The following is a 20,547-nucleotide window of genomic DNA, read 5'->3' on the forward strand; positions in this document are numbered from 1 at the left end:
GGCATGTCAGAGACAGCCGATATGGTCCTATTTAACGGCCCGATTGGTCGCAGAAATCGGACCAAATCGGCTCTGTGTATGGGGGCCTTAAGATGGAAGAGAAAACCTTCTTGAAAAACAATTAATTCGGTACAGTTGCCATTATTTATTTTCTCTACCCATAATCCCTTCTATCACCTGCCAAAGCTCTGTTATTGAGGTGTGATAATCCTTGGAAAAAAACAAAATAGATGATAAAGAATGTGCCGGCCACCACAGTCAGATGTGTTTGGCGTCCTACCCCTGCTGCTGCAATCGTATATATCACCCTACTCCACAATCAGAGTGACAGCAGTGTTTGGGGAGGGGGACAGCAAGGGGGAAGCTTGCTCCCGTAACATGGAGAGTGGAGGAGGGCAGAAGCGGGAGCCCAAGCATCTCCTGTCCTTGCAGTGCCTGCTTTGCCTCTCCTTCCTCTGGCTCACACAAGGGGCTGGGAAACATACAGAGAAGGGAGGAGGCAGTACATACAGTGAATGGGGGCAGAGTGGGATACATAGTGAATGGGGGTCATACAGTGAAGGAGGGTCATACAGTGAAGGAGGGTCATACAGGGAAGGAGGGTCAGCTTAGGGACATACAATGAATGGAGGCACTGATGGAGATTAAGAGAAGGGGGGCAGGCTGGAGGACAGAGTGAATGGGTGCAGAGTGGGGAACATACAGTGAAGGAGGGGCAGGCTGGGGGACATACAGTGAAGGAGGGGCAGGCTGGGGGACATACAGTGAATAGGGGCAGGCTGGGGGACCATCCTGATGTGATTAATGATTCAAAGAATGTCAGGCTGAATGGTCGGCCCCCGACACATTTACACTTCACCAAATCTGGCTCTCGTCGCAAAAAGTTTGGACACCCCTGGTCTAGCACATAAATCAAGTCCATTTCCAAGCTACAGTATAACCACAAATATACAATTAACATTACGGATGAGCTCACATTTTTATGGGGCGGGTGGAAATTAAATTGTTTTATAGGGCACCTAAAGTAATGTGCATTTGTCAGCGCAATTCAATTGTTGCTCTGATTGCGTACACATTACCTTTGAAGTACACAGAATCCCCAAATTTAGCTGCATAGAGCGGCTAATCCAGACTAATGTCCCAGCTACGGCATGAGAAGTGCTCTTTGTCCTCTCAGGACATTTATAGTACATTTCTGCTCTCCACCTCAGGAAGCTTCAAGCTGAAATGTTGGTGCTGCTAGCGGCACTCATGTCTGAACAATTTAATTGTTGCGGACATGCACCCAAACAATTAAAATGCCCCTATGAGTCATTCAAATGTATGCATTAATGTAAAAGGAGCGCAAATCAAGTTATGCAATATGTTGGTCTTCATCAAAAAATGTTTTACTTACTCAGAGCCTGCTGCCATTTCTAAATATGGAGTTTCTGCGGTCTCAACCCGTAAAGGGACCACTATGCTCATGACGTTCGCTTCTGATAAATTCGATTACTACGGAGTCCTCTGCATCGGGATCCGAAACACTGGGGCATGCCAGCCACAGTGCTCATTGCAAACATCTAAGTGCATCCACGAACCCTAAAGTAAAACAGGAAAAAGAAAAAAAAAAACGTAAGAATTCCATTGCCCTAGACCATTGCTTACAAAACTTTTTTGAAGTATTTTTTTCCACAGAACCCCTTAGTCCAAAAAGTTTGATATTGAAAATTGCAGAAAAAAAATCAATACAACATTAAATTGTTCTTAGGTGTCCTCCTTAAGTTCAGTTACATGGTAAGGAACAGGATTTTGCTTCTGTTTGTCAACATATTTTAGTATTGGCAGCCACAAGCACTGGTTTTATCCATTACACTGCGGTAAAGAATTAATTTGAATTGGTCCCGGAATACCAATCCAAGTTATCACTGCAAGAGCTAAAGCACCCAGGGTTGGAAACACTGTCCAAAACAACCTAAGCTCACAACATTTTTCACACATATTATGAACAATTACTTTTTCTCCTCCACCATTTAGCCTTTCATAGTTTCATAAGACACAAGAAATAAGTACCAGTTAAAAGAAGAGCGTCACGCAGTTTAGAAAGATCCTACATTTTAAAAGTCAAATACAATAAATGCTATAAATAGATGATTAAAATAAACTAGTTAATAGCTCCCTGTGTTTTTGGAGGCAGTTTCAATCGTTCTTTGTGGGCGCCCATCAGAGACAAACAATTGTCCATGTTTAACCTTGCAAAGCGGCTAAACCCATCTAAAGTGCAGGTTAGGTCCCAAACCACAGAGTTTATGTGCATTTAAGCTCGCCATGCAGGAGGCTGCAATTTGTAATGTGTCTTGCCAGCTGCATGCAAGCCCATATGGAGAAACATGTGAATTGATCTGCACGATCTAGTGGCGGCTGGGGATGCAGACAATTGCATACCTCCCAACATGACCCATTCCAAGAGGGACAAAATGCTGTTCCTGGGCTGTCATGCAATTGATAGGCGCAGAGCTGGAAATGCAGAGCAGTCCATAATTAAAATAGGGGAGCCACACTGACTACAGAGTGCCTTGTTTTGAATAGAAACCATAGGCCCAGAGCTATGAGGCATAGTAAAGCACTAGATCAGCAATTAATATGCAGTTATGCTGATGTGTCACGGCCGCTTTAAGAAAATTGCAAACCCTTGCACTGATCCTTAACTAATCTTCGTTCTGATGAGGATTTGCAAAAGATGCACTCCAACAAAGCAAATGAAATTAGGAGAGGTGAGGAGAGAGACAGCCGAATAGAAATAAAGAAAAAAAAAAAAAAATTATATATATATATATATATATATATATATATATATATATATATATATATATATATATATATATATATATATATATATATATATATATATATATATATATATATATATATATATATATATAGAGAGAGAAAAATAGAATATTACAGAATTATTCTGTGTTGTATATGTTAACTCTCCAGCTTTCTTCTTTTTACACAGAAGTTACATAATTGTGTGGTACAAAGCATGCTTATTTATACCCAGTTTTATTTTTATTATTTTTTAATAGTTTCGTATATAGCGCAGCAGATTCTGTTGGATTTACAATTGTAGGCAGTCATACAACAAACTGGGTAGCAATAGTCAGACTTTAAGGTGGGAGGGCCCTGCTGCAAGCGTACAATCTATACTACAACACCAACCATGCACAGGTGTGCCCTCCACAGTAATCAGCAACCTGTCCTACATAAATCCTAGAGAACACTTATGCTAATCCTGTGCATTACGGGCATCACAGGAAGTGCAATGCTGGTTATGCACAAATCTGAATTTGCTGCTGGACAATTTAGGACAGGAACCAATTCTCTCACTCTACAACAGGCATGTCCAACCTGCGGCCCTCCAGCTGTTGTGAAACTACACAACCCAGCATGCATTGCCATAGTTTTGCTATTAGGGAATGCTAATACTATGGCAAGGCATGCTGGGATGTGTAGTCGCACAACAGCTGGTTGACCACAGGTTGGACATGCCTGCTGTACAACAAACACAGTCATAAGTCACACAAAATTAGTGATATGGCACTTCCAAGTTCTAGGAGTAGCACTATCAGAAATGTAAATGTATCATAATTGCAAAATTAATACGGTTTGTTACGTTTTTTTAATGACAAATATAGGTACAATGTTCAGACCAATGTTTTTTTTCCCCTGTGAATTAAAATGCAGCTACATGTTGTGAAACTACAGTTTACACCAAAAAAAAATGGCCACTAATAATGCATGTAAGCAGGACAACATAAAAGAGTACAGCAAACTATGCTGTTATGGTTTCTTATTGCTCCTAGTCTGCATGTGCAGAACATAGAAGACCAACTGATGTACCACCAAAAAATGGAAGGAGCAACTCAGTGTATACTACATACTGTAATCTCCGTTAAAAAAATATATAATATTTTAACTCCTCCAGGCAAATATACAATTACATGTGTCCCTCCACTTCCATAACAAAGTGCACTGCTATACATCAGTGATGAATAATGTTGGTGAGCTAGAAGGAAAACTGCTCACCTACTAAGAGCTATCGGGTGTCTAGGACACCTGATCTCTCTATCAGAACAAAGACAGACAGTGATCTGAAACACTGGTGAGGATTGTGACATCACCCATGTATACCTGCAGGTAGAAAATAGTCTGTGGTGGAGCTGCAATAGATTTTGTGATCCAATGTCCCTATTGTTGGAGAAAGTATCCTATCCAGAGCCAATTAGTATAATTTGAACACATTAAAATGAATAATATTATTTGTATAGTCAATACAAAAAGTTGTTTATTCTGAGAAGTCACCACAAAGTTTGGATGCTGGACGAACTCGCCAACTATTTACAAGGCATGGTTTTTCTTTACAATTTATTGCCTCTTGAATAAAACATCTGAGCATCCCCCAACTCCATAGAACTAGTTTTCTTTCACATTTACTGACTTATAGGGGGAGGATTCAATTGTGTTTTAGGCACCCACCACTAGATGGGAGCTCAAAGGCAGGAATTACATTGTTTCGTCATTAGGGCACAATCAATCTCTGGGGGGCTGGGAATAGTATTGAAATAGACTTGTTTTATATAAATAAAAAAAAAAAAACATTTTTTTTTTTACCTCCGTTCAGCCTTGAACTGTTCACGCTTGCTTCTTAGCATGTAAGCTCTAACAGCAAGGGCCCTTTTCCCTCATGTTCTCCTAGCACTATCCAAATGGATAAGCTAATGGTGCCCATACACGCTACGCTTTTTTGGTCCTATTTGATTTGATTTAATTTTGACTATATGCGATACAGTACAAAAAGGATGTGCCTGCACATCCTTTTTGTACTTTACTATATCGGGCTCCCGGGGACGCGCATCGCGTCGGATCTGAACGCGGCAGACACTTAACACGCCGCGATTATCGTATATGCGATGCGTTTTGTACTTAAAAAGTACAAAACGCATACGATAATCGTAGCGTGTATGGGCACCATAACTCTGAGGTAGCCAACTCCAGTCCTCAAGAGCTACCAACAGTTATGCTGTGTACACACTAGTACAATCTGCATAAGATCCAGATGCGATTACAATTTAGACTATATGCATACAATTTACACTATCTGCATTCAATTTAGACTATATAGTGCAGATCTGCACTATATAGACAGGGCAGCCAAGACTTTCTGGTTAAGATATGGGAGCGCGCATCTTGAACGCATCTGGTTCGCTTGGGATAAAACCCATACAATCTGCATGAGATCCAGATAAGATTTTGACTATATAGTCAAAATCTTATCTGGATCTTATGCAGATTGTATCAGTGTGTACACAGCATTACTGTTTTGCAGATCTCCTCACAGAATCACAAGTGAAGTAATTAGCTCCACCTGTGGATCTTTTAAAATGTGTCAGTCAGTAATGAGTGCACCTGTGCAGCTGCTAGGTTGTCTGGAAAATGTGAACAGTTGGTAGCTCTCGAGGACTGGAGTTGGCTACCCCTGACCTAACTGATTTCCCCCATAATTAGCACTACAGGTGAAAAACTGAGCAACTTGTTGTTCTGTTTAGGAGCGGTTCGCCACAGTGGTCACATTTCTGCTCATAGCCACAAGAAACACCAGAAGAAATGTGTGCAAAATGGGTGGTTTATGTACCCTGCCCTATATATTTGGGTGTGACAAAAAAAAGAATTATTTGAGATTCCTTATATTCCATTAGTTTAGACTCAACTGAATTTTCCCCCTAATAGTGTGAGTGTGGTAAGATCATCTAACTATTTGCACCCACACAGAACGACTGATCAGACATGCACGATCCATACAGCATACAAATAAAGAAAAATACCTTTAAAGATTATAGCCCTTATTCCAGAGGTTCCCAAACGCGGTCCTCAAGGCACCCCAACAGTCCAGGTTTTAGGTATATCCATGGCTCGGCAAAGATGGTTAAATCAGACTGACTGAGTTACTAATTAAGTCTCCTGTGGCCAGGCATGGATATGCTTAATACCTGGACCGTGGGGGTGCCTTGAGGACCGCGTTTGGGAACCTATGCCTTATTCCATACTAAATAAGGGTAAAAAAAAAAAAAAAAAATTACACATCATCCAAATGACAAAAGGTCAAAAAGGAGGGAGAGCAACACTAGGGTGTTTGTTTCATTCTGATTTAATGAGAAAAATAAAATTGTAATAAATAATAAAAATGCTTACATAAAGTCTCCCCTTTAATATAGGGGGAGATAAGTAATATCATTGCGATCACTTGTCACTAATCTTAATTGGTGCTCCAACCAATCAGCTCCTTAAGGCTCTTAAGTCCTATGGCCCATACACACTGGGTGATTCGGAACTGAAAGCAGGTCAGTTTTGTTGTTTGAGCTGCTCTCAGCTCGGTGTGTATAGAAGTTTAGGTTTAAAAAATGACAGGAACTGATTGAATACAGCACCATTTAAGATTAGAGTGGGGAAAAAATAATCATAGGTTGTTAAATCTGCCCCTTTATCTTCAAACTACTTCAAATCAATAACTATCCTTAATGTTCTCCATTTTTAGAATAGTGCATCAGTCACCTGGATTTCAAGTTTTCTTTCACATCCCATAGAGAAGCACAAAAAACTTGCTACAGTAAAGGCCCATACACACTAGAACAGTGAATTTAAACTTTTTTACCTTGCGGCACATTAAATAAGATTTTAATATTGCCAAGGCACACCATGAGTTCCCCACAGGGCAAAACATATTTGCCCCACAGGAAAAAAAAAAAAAAAAATCACACTGGTCCGCACAGGTGACTAAAATACATTGTCCCTTTACATAATAGGGGGGGGGGGGGGGGGCAGGGGGGACAGACGGGAGGTAGTCATATCCAAATACCAGTAAGTATATAAACCATTAAGAACCATAAAATTATTTACTTAAGAAGCATACACACATTTCCCTCTGCCCGGCACTGTCAGCAGGGGAGGCGGACAGCTTTGCATAGTGCAGCGCTATACAAAGCGGTCCACAAAGCCGCTCATCTGCTGGTAATACCTTTCCCAGCGATGATACGGGAACGCGCATCACCGCCGGGCCATACACACTGGGTGGTTTTGAGCTGAAAGCCCCTCTTGTGTTTTGAGCGGCTTTCAGCTCAAAATCGCCTAGTGTGTATGGGCCTTTACATTACAGATAGATGAAAAGGGATACACAGTCTGTACTGTAGTTATCTACCCCTTTTACACCAGAGGTTGGACCCGGGATATTGCCTCTCCAGTCAGGGGCGGGGCATGGTGTAAATGGGCTGAAAAAAAATAACACGGGTACTGTTCCCCGGGAATCTGACCCGGCAAATGTTCAGGGTCGGACACGGGGCTTATCCGGGGCTCAGGGTGGTGTAAATGGTCATTATCTGGGTTATATGTTGGGGAGAAGGCCGCGAAGAGCTTATTGGTGCTTCTGCGGCTCTGGCAGATAATGTCATCTGCTGGAGACCCGCACATGGAGCAGCAGCAGAAGCAGCGTTACCACACTGTGTGCAGACTGTGCCCTACACTACAGCAACAGTCTGTGCTGGAAGCACTCTCCCCAGTGAGTTTACAGCCTCATCTGCAGGAACACACGCTGGCTGTCACACAGTGTGTCCCACGTTTGTATTCATACGCATCTTCATCTTTCTTTATGAGAATACATTACATCTATAAAGATTCCAATGTACAGTATGATGATTGTATGCATATTTTCAACTTAATAAAAGCAAAAAAAACTTGGAGTGTCATGTTCCATTTGTTGTGACCTCATCATCAACAGGCCAAAAATATATTTTTTTAATGACAGCAGCAAGGAAAGGCAGGGCTGATCCCTTCTCAGTGTAAAAGGGCATTACCCGGGAATAACCTGGATTGAAGTGCAGTGTGTACCCCTTTTACACCAGAGGTTGGACCCGGGATATTGCCTCTCCAGTCCGGGGCAGGGCATGGTGTAAATGGGCTGAAAAAAAATAACACGGGTACTGTTCCCCGGGAATCTGACCCGGCAAATGTTCAGGGTCGGACACGGGGCTTATCCGGGGCTCAGGGTGGTGTAAATGGTCATTATCCGGGTTATTTGGAGGGTAGAGGGGCGCGAAGAGCTGATTGGTGCTTCTGCAGCTCTGGCAGACTATGTCATCTGCTGGAGATCCGCACAGGGCGCATGTAGCAGCGCAGCAGCAGCGTTACCACGCTCTGTGCTGCAAGCACACTCCACAATGTGTTTACAGCATCATCTGCTGCAGCACACACTGGCTGTCACGCAGTGTGTTCCACTTTGGCTGACCCCAAACCTGATCTGCACCATCATGTCTGCAACTGCAACACAGCTACTCCGTCTGCCATCTTTGCTGCAATGCTGGGAGCAGAACCCACTCCCTCCCTTTTCCCTTTCTTGTGACCTCATCTCAAACAGCCCAAAGGTCCATTTTTAATGACACCAGCAAGGAAAGACAGGGCTGATCCGTTTTCAGTGTGAAAGGGCCTTACCCGGGAATAACCCGGATTGAAGTGCAGTGTAAATGGGGTCTGAGGCAGGGCATGCCCTGGCAATATCCCGTGTTCGATTTCCCGGGTCCTATCCGGTATTCTGGTGTAAAAGTGGTATCTGAGGCAGGGCATGCCCTGGTAATTTCCCGGGTCCTACCCGGCATTCTGGTGTAAAAGTGGTATAAAATGCTCAGGAGGAGAAACGTTTTGGATAAGGGATTACTGTATTCCTTATTTCACAATATTTTTATATTTTAATGAGGTATTTTGCGAATGTGTCGCATGTGTGAACACAAAATGCGTTTATGTTGTCAAAACACAGCAAACACATGAAATAAACACACATTTTATTTTTGCATGAAACAAGGTTTCAAAACATGAAACAAAGTTTCTGTACGATCAATGGATTACAGATCATGTCCCCAGTGGTGCTGTGTGTGTGTGTGTGTGTGTGTGTGTGTGTGTGTGTGTGTGTGTGTGTGTGTGTGTGTGTGTGTGTGTGTGTGTGTAAAAACCACATTCCGTAAACTATGGTTTCTCTGAAGATTTTGCTACGGATCAGGGATACTCAACCTGTACCACTAAAAGAAACAACCATCATCATCATCATCATCATCATCATCATCTGGTATGTACGCACTATATCATTAATGATGCACTCCTGCAGGTCATTAACAGTGTCCTCCTTCATCCTAAATGTACAGATGTGTGAGGTGTACCCAGTTTAGGATTGGTTACTGATGCTTCAGAGTAGCACCTTTGAGCAATGGAGTAAATAACTTTAATTAATATTCCCTCGCTAACAGAGTAATTACCAAAATATCTATTATTGATTTGTTATAAATGTATTTTGAATCTTTTTAAAGTGTAACCCACCAGTAGGAAAGTAAAATATGTATAGTCCCTTATGCTTTTGTCAACGAGTAATACAGTTCTGTTCAAGTGGTATGCCTAAGGCATCGTTACATAAGCAAGGTAAAGGTGAAAAAAAAAGGGGGGGGAACAAATTTTAAATTTCCATTTACTATAATATGGTCACCAATAGATTTGCTGGTTTGGTAAAACGGTTAGGTAATTGATTAAATATCAGAAGCTATTGCCATGGCAAGATAAAATGCAGCACATTGCAACATTCTTTAGAAAATATTTATAGGTCTAGGGAAGCATTCAATTGTTTTTTGCGTGCTTGTAGTAATAAGCTCCCAAAAGAGCTATTCAATTGTTCTGCTGATGGGCATGAATGCTGCGGGCCTGATTATCACCACTTGCTCCTGAGGAAGCCGGAGGTTACAATTATCCGGGGAAACGCGTTGAGCTCTTTAAACTATTTGCTATACTGGGACTCTATTATCTACCATTGATTTGCATTCCATACATCACCATCTGATACCTGAAAATATAGAGCGCCATACTGGTAAAGTGATCCTACAAACATCTGTGCTACCTAGCCCAATCCCTAAAGACACACACCAGAGGACAAGTGACTGCCATCAAGATACTTCATTATACAGAGACATTGAATTGATCAATTATCCTTCTACGACTAACAAAGGAAACTTCATCATTCTATCAATGGTAATATGCAAAAATTCTTACCCAGCCTTTTATTAATGTGACTCATTTCAACGAAAATCTTTTTATTGAATATACTACCAGTGATGTCACAAATGTGACCAATATCCCTTTCACACCAGAAATGCAGGGACAAACCCGGGAATTCAGTTCCCGGGACAAGCAGGGACATTCCCGGGTTTGGACCCATTCACACCAGAAATGTCCCTGCATTTTCTGGTGTGTGAAGTGGGCGGGAAGGAGGCCGGCAGGAGGTGGGGAGGAGGCGGGCAGTCGGCAGCGGAGGTGGGGAGAATACTCACCGCGGTTGCTGGTCCTCCACACAGGTGGCGGCGCAAATGACGGGACAGGCGGCGGATGAAGATGACGCAGCTCAGCTGCGTCATCATCATCATCCACCGGCTGTTCCGTCATTTGCGCCCGCCGCCTGCATTAATTCCCGTCTGAAAGGACACGGCAACCCGGGTAAGTATACCCTACACCTTTCACACCAGTCAATTCCCCAGGTTGAACCCGGGAACAACCCTGCTACCTAGCCGGGTTGCAAATTAGCCCGGGGTACAAGTGATAGATATATAATCTATCTATCTATATATTTTGTGTTTAGCATTGCCTTAGTTATATTATATTCTTTTTTACATTTTATATTATTAGAGTTAATAAATATTATCTATGAGAACCGTCTAAATTTATTGTTCAGAGCCAGCACTGGCATACCTTTCTTTGTTTTATTGTCTTTTGGGGACCGACCACCCCCTACCAGCTGCTGATAATTGCGCACCACATACATACCTTCTTTTTATCTGATTATCATGCTGGTCTCGGCCAAAAACACTGGGTTTAGCTACATAAGCCAGCTAAATACATCTAAACTGTCGGGCACGCTATAAAAACTACAGTTTAGGTGCTGAAGAGTATAAAGCTTGGTACTTGTTTAGTTTCACGGCGGCACTTCCCAGCAGATCGCATGTAAATCATATGCAGATCGCATTCGATATTTGCATATGATTCAATCTGCGATGCGATTTAACACCCCCCCACTATCCACGTCAGCCCGAAGCGTGGCGAGCGCATACTCCCAACCTATTCATACCCCCTCTATCCACATCGGCGTGGAGTTGATTTTATAAAGTGTGACAAGCACAGCGAACCCGAAGCGTGACGAGTGCAGCGAGCCCCGCTTAAATTGGCGAGGACCCGCGGAATACACGTCAAGTAATCCATGTTCCCTCACGGGGCTCGCCACGCTTCTGGCTCACCACACTTTATAAAGTCAACTCCGCGCCAACATGGATAGTGGGGGTATGAACAAGTCGGGAGGACACTTACCACATCCCCTCGCCACACTTCGATTTACATTCGATGCGATCTGCTGGGAAGTGCCGCCGTGAAACTAAACAACTACCTAAAACTTTTTACATGCCTGCTTGCAATTAGGGCCATAACTAGGGGTTAGTAAGGATAGCATTCACCAGGGGTGCTAGCCATTGGGGAGCACTACTTAGCCTTCCATTTCCTAGGGGGATGGTCAGTGACCCATTCTGAACCATTATTCAACATATTGGGCCATATTGACTGTAAAATATGTAAGTTTATAACTAAAATACACATTTCATAAAATATTTGCTATACACGCAACCAGCTTCAGAAATCTTTTACTGGCTCAACATTGCAGCATGTGAGGCCTCAAAAAACAACTGCAATGTCATAATGATTGTATTGAAATCAAAAGCATTTCTAACAGGTACAGTACAAAATGTATGTATCATATTAGTATTCTTTTTGTATATCCAATGATCTGTGAGCGCACATTGTGGGAAATTGGTTCACCGTGGACATAGACATCCAACTAGCCCCATAAAACAGACATTATCGTGAATTCTGCATCACATGACTCAGGGATGCGAAGCAGATTCCCTGATAACAGCTGAAAAACTGGTCTCCAATGGCTGGTTAACACATGGGTCCAAGAACTTTTATCACAGATCCCATAGGTTATAGCCCGCTATAACCTGCATGATGACTGTACTGTCTCTGCTTGTATTGTTACCTGCCTGGCTGCTGCAACCAGTGGTGCCACTGATGGCTGCCTAAGCGCTGTGCAGCACGGCAGGTATGTGTTCCCTGCATGATAACTGTACTGTCTCTGCTTATATTGTTTCCTGGCTGCTGTGGCACCACTGATGGCTGCCTAGGCATTGTGCAGCTCGGCGATGATATGTTCCCTGAGTGATAACTGTACTGTATCTGCTTGTATTGTTACCTGCCTGGTGGTTGCGGAAACCAGTGGCACCGCAGATGGCGGCCTGGGCTCTGTGCAGCTCAGTGAATATACTTTCCCTGCGTCTATAAGCCCCAGGGTACATCTAGCGTATACCTGTATGTGTAATGTATATAAAGCTGATTCTGATAAGTCAATTACCACACAGTAAAAACAGGCTGTAATTGGAAAGATTGTGCTAATTTACTGCATAATAAAAATCCACAGACCAGGATATACAGACATCTGTCCACCGCACAAACAATCAAATACCCCTTTATACCAAAAACGCCAGGTCGCATCCAGGTTTTTGATCCCCACTTCAAGCCGTGTGCGACCCGGCGTTTGCTCTCTTTTACACAACCGCCGCAAACCCCCCTGCTTGGAGATGACATCATCTCCAAGCGCCGATTGCTGCCGCCGGGACCCGGACCGCTGCACTGGGGGCAAGCCCAGCACTAAAAGGTTATCTGCTGGGCTGCCCCCAGCCCTGTGCACCCCCCAGCCCTTGTCTGGGAGGTGAATGGATGCCACACATAGGCATAAATTCACCTCCTCCGCTGCCGCTGTCTGCAGGGTATAGCAGACAGCAGCGCAGGCTGTCTGTGCCCCCCCCCCCCCCCCCCGTCCAACCGATGGACGCTGCGGTCCGCAGGTTGCATGTCCCCTATTGATGTAAATGGGAGCCGGGTCGGTTGACTGGGTGTACCCATTTACACCGCCCTCTACCCAGGTCCTAGCCGTGTTCTACCCAGGTCAGGACCTGGGTAGAAGTCCCGTGTAAAGGGACACGGCATGTCCCATTTACACCGCCGCTGACCCGCCAAAGACCCGGGTTTTGCAGCGGTGTAAAAGGGGTATAAATAAGGATCAGAGTAATTATGTCAATAGACCAGGGGTCCTCAAAGTATTGTGCTATGGGACCCCATCCAACAATAAAAATAATTAAAGGACCCCAGCAAGGTTCTGCAGAAGGTCAGCACATCACGGGGGTTATTCAGGTTGATTCGCAAGGCTGCGAATTCGCAGCCTTGCGAGTCCACCAGACCCGGTGATGTCAGCTAAGCGGCCCACACACCCGCGTCACTGCCTCATGCCCATGGAACGCTGGGCGTTCCCATATGGTAATGGGGCAGCCCGGCGCTCCCCGCCCATCTCCGCCCCCCCTCGCTGCCATGGGTGCGTGCACCCGGTGACCCGAAAGGTCGCCGTGGGTGCATGCACCATGCGCCTGCACATGCGCAGACGCACAACATCGAATGCGCGCAGTACCGATGAAATCTGAATAAGGCCCCACATGTGTTGTCAGCAGACAGCACATGCAGGCAGCATTGTGGAGGCACAAAATGATGGGAGGAGTCTAAAACAACAGACAATTCAACAGATTTTTTAGACTCCTTGAATCACTGACTGAGATTAGAGTAGTCACCTGTTTGATGGTCGTGACCCCATGCTGAGAAGGTCAGGACCCACAGTTTGAGAACCCGCTGCACTAGACCAATGAGACTTAAGCTGGCTATGCACTGTCAACATGGAAGAGGACAGGAGGAACTACCTCCATACACTACAATATACTATATATGGGGACGATCTCCATTCACAGCTGAACAACTGTGACTATGTAGATGATAGGTTTGGTTTTCAAACCACACTCAAAGATCCAGACCACTTTATCATCCATTTTAGGATTGTGAACCATCATTGTTCGGTACCATACACTAAGCTAGGTATGGCTAAACTGTGGCCCTCCAGCTGTTGTGAAACCACACATCCCAGCCATAGTTTTTGCAATCCCTAATAGCAAAACTGTGGCAAGGCATGTTGGGACTTGTAGTTTCACAACAGCTGGAGGGCCATAGTTTGGACAAGCCTGCACTAAGCAATAAAAGGCTCAAACCAGTATATAGCCAACATTGCTTTAGCTAAACTGAACAGTGATCCTGATGCTCAACTCCAGGGACTAAAGATAGTATAGATATTTGTAATGGTCTGTAAATAAACACAAGAAAGTCTCAAATTAATTTCTCAAAAGCAACTGAAAAACAGTAAGGTGTTTTAAAATAAAATAAAAAGGTCAACCATTTATCATACATTGACTCTCTAGAAGCAGCAGACTTGATCAAGAAGAGTGTGGTAAATTTGAAAGCACACTTGTTATGGAACTAGCAAAAATGAAAAATGTAATTTAAAAAGAACATTTCTGATATACCTTGGCCTTTAGCAAAATATTTTATGTCAGAAATGTAAATCTATAAAAAATAACTACAAATGCATTTGTATGGTTAGGAAACTGCATCCCAAGAGGTATAAAGCAAATTATGCTGCAGTGTGATGCAGCTTCGTCAGGATAATTATGGGTTAAACTACAGCAGGAAGACAATATACAGAGAAGAATACACTATACACTCCCTTCTCACCGCCCACTGCCTCCACAGAGAAAGGCACCTCAAGAAATCCTGCTCTGCTTTGCTGCCTTCAATTGTAACTTTAAAATCGCTTGTTCAAGGTTCCAGAAAAGAAAATCACATAAATGGGATGAGTTAAAAATAAACATTTGTAATATTTAGTGTTTATTTCACAAACCAATAAAATATGCAAATATTAGCCCAACTTGTAATGTAAATACTAAAACGATTATTTAAAGAAAACCACCTTTGCCTTGTACCACATGTGTGTGCTGCAGACATATGTACTGCATGGGGTGTGGAGAACCCGAGCTGATTAGATTACAACATCAGCCGGGGGCCGCCATTTTTTGCCTCTTCAAAAGGACAAAAAAAGAAAGAAAGGGAAATACAAACAATTGCAGATGATTAACAAGCAAAACACTGATTGTTTTGAAAAACTGAATTTAGAGGAAAGACAAGCTGGAGGAGCCTAGTAATCTCAAACAAGAATGGTCATTCCACCCATCCAAAAAGACAACTAAACATTACACTATCTTAGCACATACAAAAAGGGTACATGGGAAAACAATGTATGCTCAACACAAAAGGATGGGTACACACACACACACACACACAGTAATTTATACAAACTGAAAACAATTTAAAGAGTGATGGGGTGGTATGTGACTGATTATTTAATTAATAGGGGGGCTGACGGAAGCATGGTGTTCCCTTTCTTTGTGCGCTAGTGTTGTGTCTGAGCTGGCCTGCTTACACACACACAGGATTGCTTGTTCCTCCCCCATCCATGTCTGCAGCCTGAGAGCAGAAAGCCCTGGAAAGACCTACAGCTTTGCAGAGGGTGTGTGAGAGGATGTACACACACACACACACACACACACACACACACACACCCTCTCTCAAACACCATAGCCATGTTTTCCTTTTACATACACAACAGAAACTATCCACAAATTATTGACAACCGTTTAGAAAAAGAAAATATATTTTTTGATGATGCATTACACACATTAATAAATATTACATATCAGCTGCATTGGTAAATTATTTATAATGTAATGTTAAATAAAAACAAACCCACTGATTCTTAACACACTGCATAAACCAACACCATCATTAACCAAACATACCTTCCAATGGGGGGCAACCACAGCAAAAGCCTTCCCAGCCTGTGGACATCTTTTAGAGGGGAGGGAATCATATACATCTGAGTAGGGCATTTGTCATATTAAATTAAACAGTTTGCAGACAATAGTGCCTGGTATGTATTAGCATCACATCACCCATTTCACTGATGCTGTATTAAATAAGGAGCATAAGTTGTACAAGCTGACAAAGCCAAATACTTTAATAGAAGAGGCCTGAAAGGGAAATGCTTCATTACATAAACTAGAAAGTACTAGTCTGTGTGTATGCAGGAAGCTGCGTTTTAAGGGACAGCGTTAGGTTATCTGTGTACATGCAAAAGTATATAGAGGAACATCAGAGCCCAGGGAAATAATGCAATGTGGCTGCCCACCCCTTCCCATCACTGCCAGAAACATCTACGATGACCAGAAACCCGCCATATTAATGCTATATGCAGACCTTTCTGTAGGAGCAGAGAGTGCGAGGCACCCCACGTATGAGCACATACATACAGACAGTACAGAACACATACATGCAGTGACAGTGTCACAAGGGGAATGTATAGTGCAGGGTGCATAGCCTACAATAAGCACCCGTCCCTGCACATACGTGCCCTGCGGAGGGGACACTCTTACAGGCTATACAATACAGGATGGCAGGGACACTTACCTACAATGTGCAAACGCCAGGAAACAGGACACCGTTACAGCGGAACGCAGACACACACACACCCCCCTAAAAGGAGATGGTGTGACAAGCTGCGGGGCGATAGTGCATACGGCTGCAGGCAGCGGGGTGATAGGAGTAGCGACGTCAGGGGCAGCCCAGGACCGTTAGGCAGACCTGCAGGGCCGGCACCACAGCAGTATGATACACTGGCACTGACCTGACGGGAAGCGATCAATGGCAGGCGGTGATATAAAGGCTGTTATCAGCGCTTGTGGTGACTGCAGCAGCCCCAATGTGTACAAACCCCGCTCCTCCCGTGCCTCAGCCTACGCTGGCTCTATGTCACTGCCTCTCTCTGGAAAATGGCGTCGGATGCTTGTACGGGGGTTCCCCTCCCAGCTGCCAGGGGCTCAACACTGTGACTGAGACGACTGCGGGTGTGGGGACCTAGCGGCTGAAACCTTTGCCCACAAGTAAAATGCCGGTCTCAGTATCACAAAATACGCCATTTTGCTTGTGGGCATAAGCATATGACCTAAGGAAGCTGCTGCTGCTGCTGCTGCTGCTGTCGCACCACCCCGCTCGGCGACGGCGGCCTCAATGAATCTCCACATCAACATTTTTTTTTTTTAATTGGAAGGTGGAGCTACTGCCAGGCATTTATGGCGATGTACAAATGTCGAAGCAAGCTTGCGTTACTGAAGAGATATCCGCAGAATCCTGAAAGACACACGTCCCTGCAGCCTGAGCGGGACTGGGAGGAGGGTGCAGGCAGTTTTTTTTTTTTTTTTTTTTTAATAGGTGCACATCATACAGTTTGCAGAGCCGCCATGTTGTCCTGTGCTGCTAAGCAGAACAGCGTTGTGATCATAGATGGTGATATATACACGCGGTTACCGGGCGCATTACACAGTAGCAGTACATGCTGCGTGATCATCGAGAAAGTAGACCGTGAAGCCTTATACACACGCAGCCAGGGGATTTCCCAGGGTGCAGTGTGAGGTGTCACAGGGGTCTGTCGGTTACACGCTGTGGCCTGCGGAGGCAGTGCGGCCCCTGGGCTCTAAGCTCTGCAGCAGGTGTAGCAGGATACAGAGCTCCCTCTGGAAATAGAGAGGGTGGGTGACTGTAACTCAAATGCACGGTCTCAAGGTAGCCCGGTGCTGCTGGCTGGCTCTAATTGGGGAAGATGGAGGCGGTTCCTCGCCCAACTCTGCGCTTATCACCATGGTGTTCCACCGAGGGAGACGCTGGGTGGGGTCTCTTGGGCTGCGGGTGCAGGGGCCGCCGAGCTGACGCTACTGCGCAAACGCGAGGATGATGTGAGCGAGGCTCGCAGAGTCAGACAGACAGACCACTGCTCCCATGCTCTGTCTCCATACAGAGAGAAGGACGCGGCTGCTGGGATTGACGCTGCTGCAGCAACACCGCGCAATAGTCACAGCATCGCCACCGCGCTGCCGAGTCACTAAGGAAGCGGATGGTGTAGGGGCATTGCCGCTCCACGTATTGTATGCTTTGAGTGGTTATCAAACTGTGTCGGTGCGGCAGCGGCGCCCTGGTACTCTTAATATTCCTGTGGCGCTACCGCCGCACACAATGGCGCCCTGTTACTTGCTGTCATTTCATCGTTGTTGTTTCTTTGCTGGTGGGGCGAGGCTGGCCGGGAACAGCCAATGGCTGCTTTAGCTGTTTTGCATCGGCCGCCTTTGATTGGCTGGCCGTGACATCATGCTGCAGCAGCTGGGAGGAGAGAGAGCTGCTGGGGGATGCGGGCGCAGAGGGAGAACTCACTCGGCGCCATTATGTAACAGTAACAACGGAACTACGAGTCTGAGCGCTCGTCCTTATCACATTCACATTGCTGTGCGGTAGTGTCTGACCCATGCTGATCTGTGTCCATTTTTTTTTTAGGGAGAATAATGATCGCGCATTTCTGGTCTATACCGTCCAGCGCCACTCCGTGTGTCGGATAATGAATTGTGAGTGCGTCACACCAACATGGTGCCCTGGAAGCAGCAGCAGTGCTGGGGCCGCCGCACGTCCTGCGCTGGTCACGTGTCCGTGTTGCCTGGTGATATAGGGCTTGGCCGGGAACCAAGCGGTTAGAGACGGATGTGGGGGAGGAAGAAGAAGTTATTTCTGCTAGAGGTGGGGGCAGGCACTGGGCTACAGTTCACCATTTTGTAGATTAGAGTTCGGTTTGCTCGTACTACATAATCCGGGAGAATGTCATTAACCGCTGCAATGCGGGGCTGTGTAATGTGCTGCTTTTCTTTTCTTCAGCAGCAGTCCTTGTAGAATAAATCTTCAGCCTCAGCAAATGTTCGAGACGGGTTTCTTCTGTAGTTTTACAGTTGTATTGTAAGCCCATACTGTTGGCTATGGTTTTGCATCAGATGTGGTATAATATCAGTCTGCCAATAATATTGCGGTTCTTCAAAAATGTTTACTTTTTTTTTTTTTTTCAGAACTGTGGTCAGCCGTCTTGCTGTTCTATGTGCGCATTCACATTAGCCTGTTGAACCTTAAAGTCTATCCAGTATCCACCACACAGTACAAGCCATTAATTTTCTCATGGAAGCCATGTTGCCTAAATCGGAGGGGGGGTCTTGTCCTGGTCTGGTTTTTACCCATACCCATCGGGGGTGCCTAAACTCTCTTGAATAATAGTTTTCCAAGTTTTTATTTCTATCTCTAAATCTACAGTTAAGCATTGAGGATTCAGCAAGTATATTCTATTAAATAGGCTGGTCGTGGTATTCTTAAAACATGGGACATCTATGCTTTTTACGTATTTTGTGAGGTTGATTAAAGCCAGATAAATTGCAGGCTTGAATGTAGCCAAACGCAGAACATACTGTATATTGGTCAAAGGTGATCTCGATTTAAAGATTATACTGGCAGGTCAACTGAGTAATTGTGCTTACCCGTCATACTTCTGTTCAGTTGTGTGGTGAATAGGATTTGATTCTATGGATGGAATTCAGTTTATCACTCCCCACACCCCTGGTCTGCCATCTAATGTGGAAACATTCAATTGATGATTTTGCTCAATTTAGCACAGTGGTTCCCAACCCTGGTCCTCAAGTTCCCCCAACAGTGCACGTTTTCCAGGTCACCCAGCAGGTGCACTCATTATTCAGATACATTTTAAAAGATCCACAGGTGGAGCTAATTATGTCACTTGTGATTCTGTGTGGAGACAAGGAAAACGTGTACTGTTGGGGGTACTTGAGGACCAGCGTTGGGAACCACTGATTTAGCAGCTAAACACGACCAAACTAATTGGTGCACAGTGAAAATTCCTATTTAAACATTCAAACAAATCACTTTGTGTGCATTCTAGTTTGCCAACCCTGGGTGGTGCAAGCTGAAATTCTGGCGCCAGCAGCTGATTGTACCATATACAGGCACTATTACACTTAAATTCCCCCCCATTGGTCCATATATTTTATGGTTGTCAGCCACTAGCACTTATGTTTAATACATATTTGACCGTAAATAATTTTATTAGTCTTGTACCGTCATGGTGCACTTGCACTATGGCGCCCCAAGTATATTGAGTGTGTTTTTGGTCATCTGTAAGGAGGAAACCTGCTTTCAGGGAACATGCAAATGTCCCATAGAGTAGACAGAACCTTGATACTCAAGCCCCCCGCAACACTTGCTAACTGACACTTCACTGCCCTGATAGAAAATAGATATTTGCATAAAGTTCTACTTTCACTCATCCTTGCTCTATAATATACTCTTACTGTATATGTGTAAACATCTTTAGGAAAGTATTTGGCCAACTGATTTCCTTTCAAGAAACCAGAACAGTGGAAAAAGGGAATAAAAATGTGAACAAATGGGGATGAATTCTATTCAACACACTGTCAATAGCACCAGGAGGGAGCTCCCAGAGCTGTTCAAATCAGCTTGCTCCCGTGTCTGACTAGTGAATTTTGGATTGCACCCTAGGAGGGATGTGATCAGAAATCTGAC

General features: G+C 44.4%; 1 protein-coding gene across 6 annotated transcripts in view; it reads right to left on the bottom strand.

The window, feature by feature from the left end:
• The window catches only part of KMT2E (lysine methyltransferase 2E (inactive)), a 73,941-nt gene extending 56,880 nt beyond the window's left edge, over nt 1–17,061 (bottom strand). For 3 of the 6 annotated variants that reach the window (XM_083183013.1, XM_083183012.1, XM_083183010.1), the window contains exons 1-2: nt 16,558–17,060; nt 1,397–1,581 (exon numbers count right to left, since the gene is read on the bottom strand). In XM_083183013.1, the coding sequence (XP_083039139.1) occupies nt 1,397–1,467 (71 nt within the window). In that variant the 5' untranslated portion in view covers nt 1,468–1,581; nt 16,558–17,060. Of the gene's footprint in view, nt 1–1,396; nt 1,582–16,557 lie in introns of all 6 variants that reach the window. The other 3 variants (XM_083183015.1, XM_083183011.1, XM_083183014.1) reach the window with 3 other exon arrangements.
• Between the last annotated feature and the right edge of the window lie 3,486 nt (nt 17,062–20,547).

This window comes from Crinia signifera, chromosome 4 (genome assembly GCF_055691185.1).
Source record: "Crinia signifera chromosome 4, ASM5569118v1, whole genome shotgun sequence".
NCBI classification, from domain to species: domain Eukaryota; kingdom Metazoa; phylum Chordata; class Amphibia; order Anura; family Myobatrachidae; genus Crinia; species Crinia signifera.